The 20780-nt window shown below is 41.5% G+C and overlaps 1 protein-coding gene across 4 annotated transcripts in view; it reads left to right on the forward strand.

Annotated features, from left to right (window-relative positions):
• The window catches only part of CRIM1 (cysteine rich transmembrane BMP regulator 1), a 192630-nt gene that overhangs the window by 123499 nt on the left and 48351 nt on the right, over positions 1-20780 (forward strand). For all 4 annotated transcript variants that reach the window (XM_045979815.1, XM_045979814.1, XM_045979816.1 and 1 more), the window contains one exon: positions 18210-18338. In XM_045979815.1, coding sequence (XP_045835771.1) covers positions 18210-18338 — 129 coding nt within the window. The remainder of the gene's footprint in view (positions 1-18209; positions 18339-20780) is intronic.

Here is a 20780-nt window from a genome sequence, read left to right on the forward strand (position 1 = left end):
AGATGACCAGTTTTGTGGAAATCACCCACCCCTCACACAGACACTCCTCCCATCCTCTAAAGGCAGTGCTTCAATGCCGGAAAAAGGAGTGGGTGGAAATACGGATGATGGTATAGGGTCGGCTTTATGAGAAAGGGTGCCTTGCTGAAACAGAGACAGAAATATCTTTCCCTGAGGATTGGGGACAGTCTGCTGTCAACTTGAAATACTCACGTTCATATACGTGTGGGATAAACTTTAATAGAAAGTTAAAGCTTAAGTGTATTAACCAGCAAACACTAATCCTTTAACTTCATGAGTCTTGAATTATAAATTGAAAATAAGACTAAAAGGTTATATTAAATAGAATAATAAGACCTTCCCTCCGAAAGTAAATGAAGGGAAGGCAAGCCATTTTGCAGGCATTCACATACCCGCCACTGCGGTGATAGAGCAGGGAGACTGTCTGTGACGAGCAGCGTCTGTGTGTGTGACACAGACTGATGGATTTGGGCATCGTGGAGATGTTTGCATAGGGAGTGAACGTTAGTGTGATTAGTTAGAGTTCGGTCTCACAGCATCTACGTGGAGTTATAATCTCATTGCCCCCTGTTTGAGAAAGGAGTGATAAACTTCAAAAAAGTTTATGAAGAACTTCTGGTTGTCCGGGCACAAAGAAATAAGCAAGCACTCCTTGTTAAAGTCAGAGAAAATGTTTTAGGCTGTTTTAAATTAAATGAGAAAAGGCATGCCCGTATTTTGGTACTATGGGGTTAAGTGCTTTGTATTTGTACCTGATGTCATTGAATCCTCTCAATAACACTGTGCTGAAGCCTGCAACATCCCATTTAAAGATGAAGAAATTAAGGTTGAAAGAGATGAGGGTAATTTCCTCCCGGGTCAGTGGCCGTTAAGTAGCCATGATGGGATACACGGACGTCTTGTCAGATTCAGCTACGTTCTATTTTTCACACTCCCAGATGTTATCTGTTTGCTCCTACCCCTATTTCCAGTTTCCTTATTCATCTCTCTTCATTTTTGGCTCTTGGTCCTATGTTGGGGGAGGAGACAGGAGTAGGGTGGCCATTTGCGAAGCTCAGAGGACCGATGGCTTTGGAGAGACCCATCACAGTTCCTTCCCGAGCCTCAGTGTTGGGACAGTCTCCTCGCCAGAACTCAGCATCTTGATTTCGAGCTGTAAGCTTCTGCTGGTCTCTCTTCCCCTTCTTCATCTAGCCTTGGGCACAGTCCATTTTCTAGTCCTCAGAGAACTAGATTATCTTGAATTTCTTGTTTTTGCTTGTAAGCAGTGAGTTTCGTATAAGATTGTTCTTGTTCTTGCTCTCCATTAACTCTCGTTTTAAGATGTAATAGGAAGACAGAAAAATCCCTTTGGTATGGGATTAAAAAAATAGTGCCCAGCTTAAGAGTGAATCCTAAAAGGTTACTTATTAATAATTATAATAAACTTATAAAATAATACAGGGTGAATGAATTTTATTGCTTAGTTTAGGGGACCGAAGAAAGTCTCTGGAACTATTCGAAAATACTTTCAGGGCGCCTGGGTGGCTCAGTGTGTTAAACCTCTGCCTTCAGCTCAGGTCATGATCCTAGAGTTCTGGGATCGAGCCCCACATCAGGCTCTCTGCTCGGTGGAGAGCTTGCTTCCCCCTCTCTTTCTGCCTGCTTCTCTGCCTACTTGTGATCTCTCTCTGTCAAATAATAGATGAAATCTTTAAAAAAAAGAAAAGAAAATACTTTCTCAGCAGCATATTTAAGTAGAATTTCAGGTGATCTTGGAATAGATTAGATGAAATAAAAAAGGCAAGTTGTTAATGTATAATACATGATCAGCCGCAATTATTTGGAGGAAACCAGAAACAGTGGTGTTGATGAGTCTGCATACAGCAAATTCCTCCACGCACATTTAGCTGTCTTCCTAGGGTACACATTCAGAGCCTGAAATGAGATAAAAGAGCCCCCACAAAGATTGTGGTTTGAGACTCTTTCTAAATAAATTATGTATTACCAAACAGGGCATGTTAGGACCTGCAGGGACAACTGGTCACCTTGTTATGACCATTGTTGTTCCTGGAGCTCCATACCTTCCAAGTGACAAACACCATGCGTTTGGTTACTCCTGGAGGCGTGGAGACTGGAACCTGGGGCCCCTTCAAGACTTGGCTGTTACTTGACAGCTAACTTGATTCACAAGTACCTAAGTGCTTTTTCAATTGGCACTTAAGTACTCTCGTGCGTGAGTCTTACCCCGTTATTGTCAACACCCAGTTCAGGTATACAGATAAGCCATCCTGTTCTGTTAGTCTGTAACTGATTATATTCCTGGGTTTTGTTCTGCTGGCTTTTCTCTTCATTTCTCCTTATTCTTCAATTACATGATTTAAGTTTTCTGCCCTTTTTCAAGAGCTAGGATGGGCGAGAATGGAATAGTATATAAAGTTTGCAATTTAAGTGTACAGATGGAAGATATGTCCTTATCTCCTCAAAAACTCAAAACAGGTGCGTGGGTGATGCCATTGGTTGAATGTACAACTCTTGGTTTAGGCTCAGGTCATGATCTCAGGGTCGTGGGACCGAGCCCCGCTTTGGGCTTCGTGCCCAGCATGGAGTCCGCTTGAGACGCTGTCTGTCACGCTGCCGCTCCCACTCATGCTCTCTCTGTCTCTAAAATAGATAAATCTTTAAAAAACAAACAAACAAAAGCCGAAAAACCTGACAACAGAAAAGGAAGGCAGCAGAATGAGGTCTTCCTCAGCCCCTAGCGCCGTTAGTGCCATCGAGCTTACAGCCCGTAACCGTAGCTAACATTTCGTGCACGCTGACTGAGCCAGCCTGAGTGCCTTAAAGACCAACAGCTCATTGACCCTCACAGCTCCCCTCTGGTAGCACCATCCTAGTTCATCCTCACAGAACCCAAAGTTTAGACATCGTGTAACGTGCCTGGGGTCATACAGCTCAAAAACGGCAGAGCAGTGTGTTCCCGGAGCCTTGGCTCTGGAGCCCGCATGTGGAGTGCCCGTGAGCCAGACCCTGCACTGCCCTCCAGGTTTACCAGTAGCCTGAACACGGCTCCGCCCTGTGAGATAGGAGTTTAGCATATTCTTTTGAATCCGTGAAACAGCACCTGACATGGAAGTAGGTGTTTGGAAGTTGTTAATGAATAAATGATGAGCGAGTGAGTTTTAGGGAGTGAGGGAGAGCCTGGAGTAGGAAATCGAGCCGACTCCTCTTACAGATCTCCGTCTTGGCCGAGTGAGGTGACGTACCCTGATAAAGGTTTCCTCGACCAGAGTCTCGAATGCTGACCCTGATCAGATGAAGAAAGAAGAACATTAGAATGCTTCCTTTTGAAAATACACTCTGAGAATGGGAAGTATTGTTTTAGATGGAGTGTATTTTGCACATGGTGGGCCCCGATGTCTGCAGGCGAGTTGGCCCAGTTGGCTTCAAGTTGACCGCTCAGCCTGCTGATGGGCACTGAGCTCTCCACTCCACTCCAGCCACAGAGCCTTCCAAGACTGGTTTGTGAACCCTGGCTTCTTGTCTCTGCAGTTTAACCCCTGTATCCAGAATCACAGAGTTTAAGTGCAGATCCTACAAGGCCAATGCTCGCTGTCACATTTAATGTACTGCTTTTGAGACCTGCCTTGCGAGTATATAGGTGCTGCTGCCTTATTATTTCAGCCAGAATTGTTTCTTACCGTCACAATTCAATATTGAAAATGCTCTAATTTTTTCGTCCCGATAACATCAGATATAAATGCTGCCTATGCTGATTCTTAATGTCAGAGAGAGAGAGCCTAAGATCACAGTACTATTTTCTATTTAAAAAAAAAAAAAATCTGTTGTATAATTAAAAGTAAGATAAGGTGTTGGGGAGGGACATTCAGGCTCTAAGGCATATGTGACATACCCTGGATGACTCGGTAAGAAAAATGCAAGAAATGTGAACAGGTGTGAGGCCAGCTTGGCTGCCACACCTGATGCAAGAGATAAGAATTACATCGTCACTTGAAGTCTCGATGTCAAGCCTGTTCATCTTGGGCTACGGCCGGACCCTACCCAGGTGGCCACTGTGACCCGAGTGTTCTTCAGGCCCAGTGTGTGTGTGCAGTCGCCTGCTGGGAGGATCTGTTTGTTTTGATGACCTGGGGGATTTCAGACCCAACACCAAGAGTATCACCTATCAAAAATTAGGAACAACGTGGGTAATATTTAATAAGGTAATATTCAACATCACGACTTAGGTTACCAGTAAATAAATTCCATGCTTGTGGTTGGGCAGATGGCTAGTTTCTTTCTACTAGTTCTGTTTCTCTGAAACAAAAGCAAATCTATTTCCCATCTCAGGAAATCAAAGAGTTATTTGTAGCTTATCAAAGCTAGATCATGGGTATATAAAGGTCTGTCATATTGTTTTATCTGCTTCAGTATTTTTTTTTAATTTCCATAATAAAAACTGGAAATAAGTGCTATTCATTGAGTTATTTTATGAAACCGAGTGGAGTTTCAGACTGGTCTAATAATTCTGCTAACTCAGAGTAAGCCAACTCTGTAGAAGAATAAGATACTCCCCGTGCATTGATTCTTTCTGAATCTCTGGATTTAGGACAGAATGTGATTGAACCAGACAATCAACCATCTTTCTTCCCGGCCCCTGGCTTTCTCGGATCTCTTACTTGGGTAATCCTGATCCTACCTGGGACAATGCTGAAGAGCTTGAGGCTTTTCTTGACCTGTGTGGCTTGAGTAAGCCACTCCAACATCAGCTCACAGAATAGAGTGAATGCTGAGTACCTCTGGAGGGCTGGAGGACTGTCAGCGGTCAGACATACTGTCCTTCTCCTCAGTCCTCATTTTATAGAAACACCCTATTCTTTCCCATAAATGCTGATGATATCATTTGAATCAAGCCGCCCTTCAGATGAAATTTTTACTAGGCTGCCAGAAAAGTCTGTACCAGGCACATATCTGGGTGGGAATTCCTTAAAACAAGAAAAAATGTTTCCAGCCCTGCCCATAATACTTCCTCACTGAACAGTATCTCAAATGATTAAGCTACTGCTTCTGTGGCAAGGAGTCAAACATAGTTTGGCTGACCCAAGAGGCTATGAAGTCAAAGACATCGCAAGGTCACATGATATTAACACTCTGATACATCAAACGGGGATCAAAAATCAGTTTATGGGTGGTATTGTTACAGTGCCATCTACGGTGCTATTATTAGTAGGCCAAGAATAATAAAATACTCATAATATCTCAAAGACTGTTAGGCATGCTGTTTCATCCTTTAACTCTCAGTGTCCTGGAAACCCGCTCCATAAATGGGAATTAAAATATAGCACGGTCTGTTTTTTAGCTTGTCCAAATAAGGTCCTGTGTTGGGTCACAAATGCCTAGCAGAGGACTGTGTGTTAACCTAGGTAGGTATTTAACCTAAAGCATCAAAAATTTTTCTTGGATGAACTTCATGATATTTTTATTTTCTCCAGTCATTTACAATAGCTTTAGATATTTCGAATACCATGAGAATGTTATTACTGAGAACATCTTGTGAAACCCATTATTAGAAAAACCTCTGCCTCTGAAGTTACAGCTTCCCGTCGTCCTGGCTATTAAGCATTTTCCTGTGGATGTGGCCTGCGAGGGGCAGGCTGCTCTTTATTTCTCAGGCTGTCCACTTCCCTTGCCTAAAAGGGCACTACTGTAGGTGTCTACTAATTTTCCTACGTAGATAATAATTGAATCTCATAGTTCAGACTTAGGCCTGCTAATTTTCATCTAATCAACAGAGGCAGGAAAACATAGTCTGGAATGCTAACTATGTGAATGAAAAATATTTAGTCATTCTTGAAATGATAGGAATGTTTTTCCAACAAGCTTAAATAAACACAATCTCTACTGAGACTGTGTTAAACTTTTTTTGGATAAGAGACAACTCTTAGGCAACCAAACAGAAGTTAATGAAGGTTATTAAGAAACATGCCCTTCAGAAAAGGCTCATGGACGTTTAAAAGAGATTCAGTTTTCTTTATGGTACAGACATTGACCCAGAAGTAGCAGAATTGGTTTTCTTTTAGCTTTTGTCAGCTTGTTAGAATTTAACGTTTTAACTAGTAATCACATTGTCTAGCTTTTCAGAGATTTTCTGCTTTACCTAACCATGGCGCTCTTTGGACTGTCTCAGCTCAGTATCCTCATCTTCCTCTCCTTCCACTGCTGACCTCCGTTCTAGGCACTGGATCTGTCTCAACACACTCGTTTTAAAGCATATGACAGCCCTTTTCATAGGAAGCATGTTTGTTGATACCCATACAAGGTCCAGTGATCAAGTAGCGAAATTATTTTTAGACATACCAAGATTTACATATCTAAGTGAAGTGTTTTTCCTTTCAAAATAGTTCTGTGGGAAAACTGCACAATTTCCTGCAGAAATACAGTCGTTCAAAATGTTTTTGGGACTTCTCTGTGGAAACGGGTGTCGGAGCCTGTGGCCTATCCTTTTGAACACCCTTAGCTTCGCAGACCCCTGACTTTCAAAGTTTATCAGACTCTAGGAAACAGCCAGAGTCACTCATGTGCAAGTCTGGTGACAAAAAGTGGATGATCTAGCTTGGTAAAGTCGTTCAGAGGAAGCAAAAAGGGACAATAAAATAAAGGCACTTTATCTTCTATGACATAGTAATTTGCTCTGAAAAGCAACTGCAAAGAGAAGTTTCAAATAGAATTTTAACACGAATAGCATTTTAGCACAGGCATTTAGCCTCTGAAAGTGAGTGCTTTTAGCAATAGCATTTATTTGTAAGTATAACTCCTGGTGTGTTTATTTTTAAAAAAAATCAATTCATTTATGGCATAGTATTTTTTATGACTTCTAGGGGCTAGAAGCATTTATTTAAGTGGCCATGTATTACAACATTTTCGTGAAGTTACAGGTGTTCCATTCAAATATATTTTCGAATTAGACTAAAATAATTTCCCTATAGAAATAACTCTTTTAAGAGGGGTACTGATTCCTACATGATTTGTTTTTCCTAGCTTTCTAACTCCGTTTCTGGTGGTATCGTTCTAAACCGTTTCAGTGTATGGTCTTCAGTTGATCTTATAAGAACAAAATGATTTCCCATTATTTAATACATGAGGGTTAGCTTCAGAGACTGTAACCCAGTGAATTGTTTTAGAGGCCCTCTTTAGAAGTATTTTCTGTGCTGTGTCTGTCTGATTATTGAAGATAAAATGTCACTCAAGTGTATAAAATGTCTGCTACAGTATTATTGTTAAAAAAAAAAAACAAACCTGCAAGAATGAAAATGTTTGCTGAAAAGTGTCCCTTGGCCGTTTGTGGATCTTCCATTAGAGGTAGCTGCTGAGGGGGCAGGGAGCGGGATCACACCGATGTACCCTGTGTCCAGCATGCACACTGGGACATCTGTAACCAGGGCCCAGCACTGCCACATCTTGGTCCAAGGGTCCTACCATCGGTTTGATAGAAATTCAGTAGGTAATAAGGGGTAATGAACATTGAGTGCTTTTTTGAAATTTGTCAGAAACACAAGGCGATAGTGATGCCTTGGCATTTTCTTTTTTAAATTTGAGTTGAATTATCAGCAGTTAGACCATGTTTGTACTTAACGTTTATATCTACAGAATATCTACTTACACGCCGAGTGAATTTTATTTTCATACCTGAGAGATTAGCTGGATTTATCATATTTGTTTGAAACAGAGCCCAATTCAGGTGGCCAGCCCACTGGAGACGCAGAATTTAACGCTGGTCACCAACCGAAAATAAGATTCAGGACAAGGCTCTAGCTCTTACTGTGCTACTGCGCTGTGAAACATAGTCAGGAATCCCCAAGAAAGTTCAAAGGCCAACAAGTTCTTAGTCCCTGGGGAGCGCTGAGCCCCTCTGGGTTTGACTTTTCACCTTGGCTGCTGGAGCAGACGGAGAGTGGAATCTGTGAGCCACGTCTCCAACCTGCCAGGACCTCACAGCATGCACTCTGGGTGCTGGCCTCCTCACTGGCTGCAGTAAACTCTTTTCTACTTAAAATTTACCTTGGCCCTCATTTCCTCACTTTAAAAAGTATACATGCATGATAATAATTTGAGGCCACTTTGGATATGCTTTGGAAATGCTTTGGAATCAAGCAAGAAGGTATATTTAATGCTTGTTGAGATATTTGGCACCTGCCATTAGCTTATGCCTGTGCCTTGTATTTCTTTGGTCCTGACACAATTACTTTGGCCATCAGTAGGAAGACAAGATATGGTGCTCTTCTTTTTCACCTTGATTAGAAAGCTGTTGCCCTGCACATTAGCTCACTTTCTAAAACAATCCAGGGAGTCTCTATTTTATTAAAAATTTCATCTAAAAAATGCTTAGCAATAATAATAAACCATTTGCAATGGCCATAGGCCTCATAAATTGAGAGGGATTGGCACGTTCAGATCTTTTCAAGATCATGACTCTTTTATCCTTTCTGGGAACTAAGTTTTAGAAAGATTTGATAGAGATTTTAGGCCAGATTAATTCAGTAGGGATGCTCGACTGAGCTTGTTCTATTATTTGAGAGAGATACCCCAGTATTGTTAAGAAAGTACCAGTTGGGGGTGCCTGGGTGGCTCAGTGGGTTAAAGCCTCTGCCTTCGGCTCAGGTCATGATCCCAGGGTCCTGGGATCGAGCCCCGAATCGGGCTCTCTGCTAAGCAGGAAGCCTGCTTCGCCCCTCACCTTCTCTGCCTGCCTCTCTGCCTACTTGTGATCTCTGTCTGTCAAATAAATAAAATCTTTAAAAAAGAAAAGAAAAGAAAGTACCAGTTGAACTGTCTCTTACTGTTGATATAAGTCTTATTTGGTCCCACGTCTGAAACTAGGATCTGTTCATCAAAGACAGCTTTTAGAGATGGGTCTTCTGTATCCTCTTGCAACGGGAGAGTGGCGGAACTACTGGCAGAGCTACCAAAATATTATGTATTTTAATGTAATGAGTTTGCCTTCCTCCTCAAAGATCCAGCAAGGCCCCCATCATGAGAGAGGAAGAGCGGGGTCAGCCAGGCACACAGGACGATTGTCTCCACTCACACTGGATAAGCTGATAATGAAGAGATTTCTGTTCTCTTTGAGACATGATGGACACAGTCAAAATGTGGAACAATGGTATCAGACTGCCACTCAGCAAATGTGAAAGGCGCCAGTGGCTGGTCACTAACACACTCCAAAGCTTACCAGACCATATGAAAGGATGTCATGGACCAACCCACATCCTAGATGCTTTTCATGTTATCACTGGAGATAGAAAAGGATGCTTAGGGTACAATGGACAGGGTTCAGAATGCAAAAGCAGGGGCCGTACCATTTATCAGCTGAACATTGAAGGCCTGCAAAAGGGCACATAATTCATTTACTCAGCCATCCTCTGAGACCAGCCAAGCTCCAAAGTGGCAGGATAGTCGTGACAACGGCAATTCTAGCAACAAGTAATATCCATGTAACACCTAGAGTTTGTCGTCCCCTCTTTATGATCTGATTTGAGCCTCACAGTGATACAGTGACATTGGAATAGTGGGTATTCCCACTTTATAGAAGCCCAAAGAGGTTCAGCACCACATGTGAAACAGTGAGAGAAGGGGGCCTCCGGCTAAATCTCCTGACTCCAAGTCCACGCCCTTAGCATTGCTTCTCTTCAGACCCCAGTTGTGAGAAGGGAGAGGCTGAGGAAGGTTAAGTGGAAGCGCTTGACCATCATGGCTCAGATTCAGAAGCCATTCTTGCTCCTGGCTCTATTTCTAGTGCAGAGACCCAGTTACCGTCGTTCCAACCTTTGATCCTGTTAGTTTTCCTGAGCCTCTGGCTCAGGAATTTGGACCTTGCTGTTTGACGTCCACGAAAGCCCATTGAGGCTGCCCAGGGGTACGGGCCCCACCCGAGGACATGCGATTCACTCTCCCTAGCTGTCTCTTTGCTCATGCAGTCGCCCTCTGCCCAGCCTCATCTCTCCAGGCGCTGGGTCCTGACCGGTGGCACTCATGTCCCGCTGAGGAAAGTAAGTGGGCTCTAGCTGCCGGGCACTGAGATGACATCGTCAGTCGTTTGCATTCCGGTTTTTGACTCATCCCTTTTCTCCTTCTGATTCTTGCTGACCTTTGTTTCCATCGCAAGGTAAATTTGTTGAGCACTCGGCAAGAGTGCCCATTCTTCATCCCCTGCAAGTTGCGTTGCTGAACTGAGTGCGTGCCCAGCTCTTTTCAGGACCATTTTGATAACGCTTTATTCATTTGGCACCATCGGTGAATTGAGATAGTCCAAGAAGTGAATTTCCCAGATAACTGAAATTTGGGGTGTCAGATTTTACAATTAAGAATTTTGAAGGGGTTGGGGCGCCTGGGTGGCTCAATGGGTTAAGCCTCTCCCTTCGGCTCGGGTCATGGTCTCAGGGTCCTGGGATCGAGCCCCGCATTGGGCTCTCTGCTCTTCAGGGAGCCTGCTCTCCCCCCCCACCCCCGCCTGCCTCTCTACCTACTTGTGATCTCTGTCTGTCAAATAAATAAATAAAATCTTTAAAAAAAAAAAAAAAAGAATTTTGAGGGAGACCGACGATGCTTTGCACACTTGCCTGCCTTCTCAAGCCAAAGATGCAGATCATAACTTCACCTACTTTGGGCAGTTGAGTATCATCACCGGGTTTCTCACCGAAACTGCTTGGGTTTGGGGACTTTTGAGAGAGTCTGGTTCACAGCAGCCTTCTGGTCTAGCTTGCTGCTCGAGAGAAGCTCACTTATTGAGCACGCACTATGTGTAAAGGACTGCTGCAGCGATGAGAATCCTAAGGGACTTGCTGTCTAGTCCTCCAGGAGGCTGGAAATTAGAGCTTGAGCCTGTTGAGGACAATACTGAATGGGAGCCCTTCTTCATCAAAAAAGTGTGCCCTGACTTTCCGTGCTCGGGCATCTTTGTTCTTCTTTATTCATTCATTTAGCATGACTGTGGGCCAAGTACTAGGCTTGGTGCTGAGGTTCTAAACAGTGAATAAACAATTGTTCGTAACGCAAGGACTTTTCCTCTCTGGTCCTCAGCCATTTTCCAGAGGGTTGGGCTGAGATACCAAAATTCTGACCACCTGACACACCCCAGTTCAAGACAGCTCTTAAAATGTGTGCTTACACACACATATGCAAATTATATATAAATATGACCCATTATTTCTGGTTAACGATTGCCAAGATCTATCCTCTAGGAAAATGAACAATAAAAATAATATAATAATAAAACATAAAACAAGTTTAAAAGATCCAAATTATTGTTGGACTCTAGTCATTTTGTGAGAGCTCTCAAGCTGAATTCTTGGAAAAAGACATCTTCTCTATGAAAAAATTTAATTTGTCTTTTGTGGTCTTTTTAACAATAACCTCAGAATCCTACTACTGTCTTTTCCTATTAAATATGAGATTGGTAAAGGAAGAAAAATATCTGGAACAGCCAAGTTCCTTGGAAAAAGCATACAAAGTTAATAAATAGGTTTAAAGTAAATATGTGGTCATTTCTCTATCTGACCATAAAATAATACAGATCTTGGGGACATTTTCACACCATTCATCTTAAGATAAAGAAACTGCTCTGCGATAAGTACTTTAAAAATTACAAGGATGTAGGTGTTGTTATGAGAAGTATATACAAAGGAAAAAAGGATCACTAAGTGTGTAATGGCCGAAAGAATTTGAAAACTCCAGCTGTAGATTTTTTTCCATGACTTCATGAGACTTTTGTAAATACACATCCATGCCCCATGGAAATCCCCACCTTCCAGATTAGGGGAGTTTTGTATCCTCAGTCTCTCTCTTCTCATCCTCTACATGAATAGTTTCCCCTCTAGCTTCATTTGGGAAAATTTCATCTTTATAGTACTCTTCTTGCCAAGCTGAAATTATGTTGACAATTTGGTGATTTATCGGGATGGTTTTCTGACTAGTTATGGTCACATTTGAAAAACCACTGTGGTGAAAGAATGACATGAAGACACAGTAAAGCAGATAAGTTATCTCCTTGCGTTCTGTCTTGTCCAACTTTATCTCCAGTTTTATGGTCCTGGCCAGGCACACAGTAACTGGTGGCTATAGAACCTGATAGATTTAGCCTTCGAAAGTGAGTGACTCTTTGGAATTTTCCCACTCATTAGCTATTCACATAGCTTAACCAAGACCAGCCAATCAGTCAATCAATCGATAATTTTTTAAGAATCTTAAGAGAATGCTTGAATTAGGACTGAAAAGAGAATGTAATTGTTCATCTCTGTCTCTCAACAGTCGAGTAAGCAGGCTTATGAATTTGCAGAGAAGAGCCACGTAACATTATGCAAATCATTATCAAAGTCCAAAAGCAGGGATAAATCAGATACAGATAGGAGTAAACTTCATGTATCTTGTTACAGTTCTACTTGAAATTTTTTTAACTTATGAAAGAAATGTAAGCTGCCTTAAAGAAAAAAAAAAAACTACTTTTTCTAGAAATTTGGCGATAATGAGGTTTTTTTTCCAGAAAAACTTCTCTTAGTATGTGTGTGGGCACGTGCACGTATGCACTCAGGCATGCTAGTGGGACTCGCTCGGGAGCTGGTAAGCAGCTGCTGCCCCCAGCCCAGCCGCACACCCAGACCGCAGCAGGGTGAGGCAGCACCCCTAGAGATGGTCGACGTCTGGAACTAGAGCTAATTACGTCCCTGTCGGAGGCCATGCTTTAGACAGACTCGGGAGGGATGACTCTGGATGTCTTCCACAAGTACTTTCCAGAGTCACCCACCCATACCCAAGAGCTACTGATTGGCTGTCAGCCTTCCCAGAGTTGCTAATCAGAAAGAGTGCTTCACACCTTTCTCAATGGAGATAATTAGTATTATTTGCAGGAGATAAACAGCTCATAGTAATCAAGGTAATGAGAAAAACTTTGTACGTATTATTTCAAAATCAGAAGTTCAATGGAGTGATACAGATTAGACCCCAAGTTAAAAGCATCTATTAACATGTTCATTTAAGCTATAGCCCCTCGAAATATAAAAACTGGTGATTATATAAATTATTTCAGGAGCAAATTCACATTATTACACACTTTAAAATAACTGAAGATCAGATTACATTCTTTTTCGTTCATTTGTTGTCTCAAATGTGTTAAACTATCTGATATGACAGTAGGACTGATACTAAAACTGTAAATCAACATCTTAAAAGGTTATACTTCGGTTTCAACTTCTTCTGTTTCTTTTTGGAGAATTGTCCATAAAATAACAAAAAGCAAGACAGTAGAGAGTTTAGATTTGCTTAGCACATATATATCTCCTGAATAATCAAATATATCTTATCTTATGGTCTAGTGCTATGGCTTTGGAGTTAAAATAATGATTTTTTTTTTTTTTTTTTTTTTTTTTTTTTTACCTTTGTACTCCTGATCAGATTAACTGGGACCACAGGGCCTGAGCATCTCCATTGAGTGGATACAGTTGCTCTAGGAAATACACGAAGATCCATGCAAAATATTGGTGGTGGTCTTCAGAAACTTAATTCCTGAGGCTCTCTAAATCTTGAAAAATATGAATGTTTTCCTGGAAATATTTTTACCGGGAAGGGCTTTGTTGGGCCAAGATATGAAAAATAGTTCCCCTAAATTTTAAATAAATGTAAAATAAAAAGTTAATGTGTGCTTATGTTATTGCCTGTTATAATAGGTCTCCTTCCAGCATTTTGTTCTCTAGGGCATAGGATGAGAATCAGTGGCTGAACACCTGCACTCCTGACCCAATCCCAAGGGTTCTGGCAAAAATAGCCCTTCTGGACAGTGTCAGGTGCTCAGAGAGAGTCTTTGCAGACCATTCAGGAAGACAGCGGCCTGAGGAGAGCAGCAGTCCTCCACTGAGACGCGGGGTAGGAGACAGCAAGCAAACTGGATGCAGATGTAACAAACACCCGTTTCTGTTCTTTATTGCTTCTAGGCTCAGAAAATATTTCTAGAATTCTTCTCCACAAAGAAGCTGTTCCAGGGTTCCCTTTAGAAATAGTTGTAGCCAAAGACAATGAATTCCTGCTGTTTCAAGCCTTCTTCCTTTGGAGGACATTAAGGTATTTCTTTAATTCCTTAGCTGATTCAGTACAAGATGAGATGGAATTCCAGGCTGATCCTGTAGGCAGCACCTCGCTGAACTTCCCCTTGCCAGGTGCCAACCTTCGTGCAAATATTTGCTCGTTCTCCTAAATGAGGAGATCTGAGACCATTTCTCTCCTTTGAAAGAGGCCCACTAACACGTCTCTCCCCGGCCAGTTTGAAGGGAGACGGTTTTCTTTGCTCCAAGCAACAGGCATCGTATACCATGATGCATCATTGTCTCCAGAAGTCTTGGCAGGACCTCCATCCAACTGATAATCCCCAGAACTGCCAGCGCACAACATCACCATCATCCTTCTAGAAAGGCATGTACTCTCTGGCCTATCCTCTCAGTATCCCTTGTAATATAAGATCATAGAAATGCAGGATTTACATGAGAATCTTCTAGTGTTCAGGCCAAGACTCACCAGGATATTCTCCATGTTCAGAACACCGTTGTGCAGACCAAGTGTGAGCTAGTCGCAGTCCCCGACACACGCAGTTCAGGGTACTCGAACAAGCAGCTCACACATTTCTCACATGTCACCAACACTTCCTTGAGCTTCTTTATGTGTATGGCTTAGAAATAATCATATTATGATACCATGGTTCTAGATTCTTTAAAATCACCTCTTCCCACCCCAAGAATTTCCTGGGATAGAAACTTGGCAAACAATCTAACTAACTTTTGGTCGCTACTCTGTAAGGAATTAAATGTAACATTGATTTTAAATGATCCAATTCAGGATGATATCAGATGGGTCTCTCACTTTGGAGTTCATTATTGGGAAGAAGAAACTGAATTGCAGTGGTCTTTCTTTCCCCAGACACTGCCGTGATGTTAGTAAAAGGACCACTTCTGAGATTACATGTGAATGTTTTGGACTGAGAGCAGACTCTCAGTTCTGTTTATGATAATATCAGATCTTTTACTAGATAATTTGTAGTTGCATATTCCTGTTGTCATGTTGTTCTTAGAGAATCTAACCAAAATACAGAGAGAGCCTCACAGGGTAGGATACTGGGCACTACAGTGTTGAGAGAATGATAGAAGGTAGTAGAATGCAATGCATGACGTCAGATGAAATGTTAGCTCGTGGTCTACAGATGTGTCTCTTACAGATCAGCATTTCCTCCAGTGACCTAGGACAATGGCAGTAAGTACCCCCCCCCATCATGCATCACTACCGTCAAAAGGCTTTTAAAATTTGTTCCAGTTTGTACTCGTAAAGGAGAACAATACGTATTTGTTAAATGTCATAAAACGAGAGGACAAGTGTTAAAATACTATATTGAGTATATCCCAGTGAACGTTGTTGGGTTCAGCCAACCTCTTGAGGGGAAATTGAATAGTTCTAGAAATTGAAAAATTATCTAGAGATAATTTTTGTGAGTAAATGGTTTTGTTGAGTTTTTTTTGTGTTTGAATATTAAATATTGAGGGAAACATAATTTGAAATGTATACACTTCCAATTTCTTCCATCTAATATATCATAAATGAAGAGAAAACATAATTTTAAAGGTACAAAATAATTTTTTGTTCCTTGCCTTCTACCACATTATCTGAGACTTGGAGGATATCCATTAAGATTTGTTTTATCTGAAATATTTACCAGTACCTAATAAACAGCCCTTCCCTGCATTTTCTTTTCATTTGTTAAACTGAACAAAAGTTATCATCCTGAATGTTGTGGGAAAACAGGCTCAGCGTATCTCCTCTCCTGGAGAAATGTGTGCTTGGTGGAGGCCTGTGACTGTCTCCTTAGCTGATGAAGCTGTTTGGATAAGGTCAGTGTTGTGGTTCTGATCCTCAAGCCACCCATTTCTTTTTTTTTTCTTTCTGACTTTCTAGCCACAGAACACAGTTCTGATTTCATGTGTTCAACAAAATAAGTATCTAAAGTAGGATTTACAGCACTGTCCTCATAACAAATCCCCAAAACTCACCAGAATTCACTACCTTGTGATTTTTATGCATTCCCAGGATTGGTGTGATCTGCCCAAATATATTTTTCCATAATACATTTTCTGAAGGCAAAAGTCATTCATGAACTTAAATGTCAGGTAAGAACACAAGGTTTTGGTCCAAGTCGATGTGCTCAACACTTCTTCACCCATAGCCATTTCCTAAAGTGTGAACATAGGTTTCAGAATCCAGCCCTGATCTTTGCCCTCAGACCTCTAGCACACAGACCTAACTCCTTTCTCTGTGGGATACTCTAGAGTATAGTTACTTGAAGGTGATACAGGTCCTCTGTTCTGTCTGACATTTGTGGTTGGACTAATGTTGACAAAACATTGGCTGTCTTGTGGCTGAAGGCTGAAATGGAATCAGTATTTTGGGTGACTAATAACAGTGGTGATAAAAGAAAGACCATATAGGTTCGAAAACCAAAGATGTTGACAGTAAATTTTATAAGAATGTCAGAAAGTGGCACAGCTGTGTTTAATTCACAGCATCATAAAACTTGCCTAAACTTAAATGACTTTTTGATGTTTACAGTTACCGTTCAGAAAGGATACGTGAGTGGCGGAAGGAAATTAGAAATTTTACAGTGGCGGGAAGTTCACATCAAAATTTCAGGGTGACGTTCTTCACACCGCTGCAATAAAAATAGAGAATGTGCTGCACCCTCTTCATACGTATTTTTGCAGGGAGAATGCTTATCAAAGCATCTCTTGAGGAAGTCATCGTTGCCCACTACCTGTGAAGAGCTGAATCATGGGCCTCTTTTAGCAGATGGATAAAAATTTAGAACTCTTGATCTTAGCAGTGGCAGCTAAAACACTTATTTTAGTCTCTCTTCCATGGTAACGGGAAACGAAACTAGAGAAGACAGTGTGAACTAATGGATAGAGTGTTGGACAGGAGGTCAGGAACCTCTGTTCTGTTCTATTCCCAGCCTGCTACTGGGTTGCTATGTAAACTTAGATAAGCCAGTCACCCTCTCTGCACCTCATATTTTCCATTTGTGGAAACGTAGGTAGAGACATTCTGTACTTTGCTCTTCACAAAGATACTGTGAGCACCAGCTTCCTCTGAAGAAGTTCATAGTATCTATTGGTTAAAAAGAACTACAGAAATATGTCAGTGGCCCTGTTCCTTTTTGATGAAATCCTGACCACAGTCTCATAGAAGTTGTCACCTATCTGAGCTGCAAAGCAAGGATCATTACAATGGGCTTTATACTGCGTGGAAACCAAGATTGCGACCCTGGAGCCGGAATGCCAGGGTTTGAATCTTGGGTCCATCACGTGCTAACTCTAAGATCTGGGAGCAATCCTAGATTTCCTCATCCATCAAATGGGGAAAATGAGAGCACTCATCTCCCTGGAATGGGATGAAGCTTGAGGCATTCTAAAGAGCATTGCAAACATACGGACCCATAATGCATTTTACAGAAGTGTGTAATTACTTTCATCGCCCAAGACAAATCTTCATCATTATCATGGCAGGGAAGGTAAGGCATCACCTTTGGCGTTGGTGTCTTCTAGGCTTTTCTTCCCAGAATGGCTGCTCGCTCTTCCTGCTGACGGCTTGTGTCTGACTCTGCCACTCCCATTGGCCCTGGGCCCCGAGCTCCTAGTCACTATTATCCATCATACCTATAGTAATTGAAGGAGTGTCATATAGAAGATAGGAAATCCAGATTTCAGAAGAGTTGCAAAACGGAGAGATAATTGACAGTTGGAAGCTATGTACGGATTTTTACAGAGGATATATGCAGAAAACATCAAGAGGAAATAGAAGAATAGTTAACAATTTACATGTTGTTGATTTAACCTCTCCTGTCTGCTTTCTATAGTGGTAACCATCAGGGAAGTATAATGGGGGAGGGTACCAATAAATAAATAAATTACTCAAACGTAAAGAAAAAAAGTTTTTGGATTTTCAAAAACCTAAATAAAAATCTTTCTGTTTCAGGGATTAAAAACATTAGGAAAGTATAAAAGTTTAGGGTTTGATGAAAATTATTGATTTTTTTTTGCAACTTACTATAGTGTGGGATTTCAAAGATTGAATAGCATCTAAGAGGTAATCATATGTTTCATTGATTTTTTTTCTCTTTTTATTATTAGAACCAACCTACATCACAATTGATCCGCCTGCATGTGGGGAGTTATCAAACTGTACGCTGACAGAGAAGGAGTGCGTTTATGGTTTCAAACTTGATCATAATGGTTGTCGAACCTGTCAGTGCAAAAACAGTAAGTATATAGAAGATTGTGCCTTTTTTTCTGGGCCTAATAGGGTACTGTCAAAGCATATTATATGATTGAATATCTTTTTCATTCTTATTGATGACATTCCCTTAGCAACCTGAAAGAAGAAAAGAAAATTTATACCTGACACCCACAAATACGTAGTCGTTTGGGGGGAAAGAGGTGCTCCTTTATTCTTCCTTGTGTTCAGATGCTCCCTCCTGTCCAGCTGCATCACGGGGGCAGCCCCCAGGCTGTGGAGGTCACATCTTTCTAACCTCCCAGTCGGTGCTGTCTCTGACACCGTTGCTGGGGTCATCCAGTGACAAGGCGGTCATCCGCACAGAGGCTGTCACATACCACGTGTGGCAGCCATAATTCTCAGAATGTGCCTCACACTATTTATCCCAGCTCTCTTCCATGTAAATTCCAGTCATGTCTCAGGCCCTGCCCTCTGAAACTTTAGACAGAGTATATTGCATTGCTCCAGTGGGGGGAATGAATTGCCCTTCATGTTTAAAATGATTTTGAATCCCCCTGATTCTTCTGCTAGAATAAACATCTTCAGTCCTCTCAGCCATTCTGCACATTACATTACCTAGTTTTTAGAACTTTCTTGGTCCTTTCCGTCTTTGACATACGTACAAACTGTCACTATCTTTATGTCAGTGTGTGGCCCAGAAACAAACAGAATACTTCAGAATTTGATCTGATTTGCGCAGTTCTGTGGTGTGGCCTAAGTTTGCATTAGCACTTTGAATTACACATTATTGGGCAATCCTGAGTTTACAAGTTGTTAGAACCCGTAGGTGCTTTTTACATCAGCTGCTGGTAGGTGGTTCTTCATTCGTTCTGTATTTGAATATTTAATTTTTTTAATGATACAAATACAGGCCCAAATTAAACAAGAAATTATCCTGAGAATTTTAAACCATTTTCCAACTATTTGGAATGTTTTTGAATCTTGATAATGTGATAAGCATAACTTGGGCGTCCTCACCCAAACTACTGAAGGAAAATAAGTTGTACAGAACCAAGGACAGATCCCCATTGCTCGGAAGACCTTCCTGCAGAATGAAGCATAATCCTGCCCCCCTCGGCGAGGTCCCTCAGCTAACATGTCAGCTCCATCTCCACGCAAAAGGCTGGAAACACTCCCATCTGTATCTTCTCTGGCTTCAAAACACACTGTATTTGTAGCACTCTTGCTGGAAACCCTATTTTAAACATAAAATAAAGTTAGTGGGGCATGGCTTGTTCTTCATGAACCTACAGCGACTACTGGGTGGTCATTGCTTTCCTTGCTCACAAATCACATGTTTAACAGTTCTTTCCGAAGAACTTTCAGTTGTGAACGTCAAGCTTGGTTTCTGTAGTTTGGGAATCCTTTGTCCCTTTTGAATTAACATCTGGTGGCCTCCTTGAGTTTTCTGAAATCTCTTTCCGTTCCCTCTGATCTCTCAAACATAGACAGTGCTTCTATAATAAGCAGGTTCTCCATGAGCCTCTGGATATAATTATCCTGGGCTCCGAGCCTTGGAATTACTTGTGTAGATAGATGCTTACTTTCTGATTTATTAGTTATCTTGGGCTTTATGTCCTCTTAACCTTAATTACCCAGCGCTTTCTTTTATATAAGAATACTTCTGCTGAAGAAGACAGACACAGAATAGGAGTTGAGTAATTGAGTTTTTTCCATTCACGTGTCCCCATCACTCTGCCTGCCTCCTGGGGTTGGTGCTAAAACTGAGTTTACAAAACTGTTGTTGGGACCCTGGTGGTTACCATCTTTAAATGTCCTAGAAGCCTACACGCATCAGGGCCATTTGGAAAACTAAATTCGTTAGGGAGCTGCCTTGGCATCCACGTCTGTCTGTATAACTAGCCAACTTCGTTGTTGTTTTGATACCAACATAATTCGTATTGTATTGTGAAGAGTTTATATATTAACAGTTTTCAACTCTCTTGAGCTACACACCTCTCTGATCATGGGACCATACCCGAATTTTTTTCTGAACTTTTTGAAGTCTAAAAATACAGATTTCATCGTGCCTGATCTCCCCGCCTCCTGCCTTCACCTGGGCTTTGCTGTTGGGAACTTTTTCACCACGTGGTTATGCTTATATAAGACCCCTGGCACTTTACAAAGAGCCCTTTGTAGTTAAGTCCAAAGAAACAATTTTCCTCCAGTTGTCATTGAAGCGAGTCAAAAATGGATCACTGGATTTTTGCAGGGTGAGGCTGTTAGGAAAATTCTGCTCTGCCTGTCTTTGCAGTCATGTTGCCTTCCGGCTTTGTGACAGGAATGTGCGTGTATACTGACTGCCTGGCACCTACAGTTCACTAACATGCCAGAAGAGATAGGTACGGGAGACTGTTGCGTTTTGTGTCAGTGGTTTGGTTTTTTTTGTTTTTTTAAGATTTTATTTATTTATTTGACAGAGAGAT

This window comes from Meles meles, chromosome 15, assembly GCF_922984935.1.
Source record: "Meles meles chromosome 15, mMelMel3.1 paternal haplotype, whole genome shotgun sequence".
NCBI classification, from domain to species: Eukaryota; Metazoa; Chordata; class Mammalia; order Carnivora; family Mustelidae; genus Meles; species Meles meles.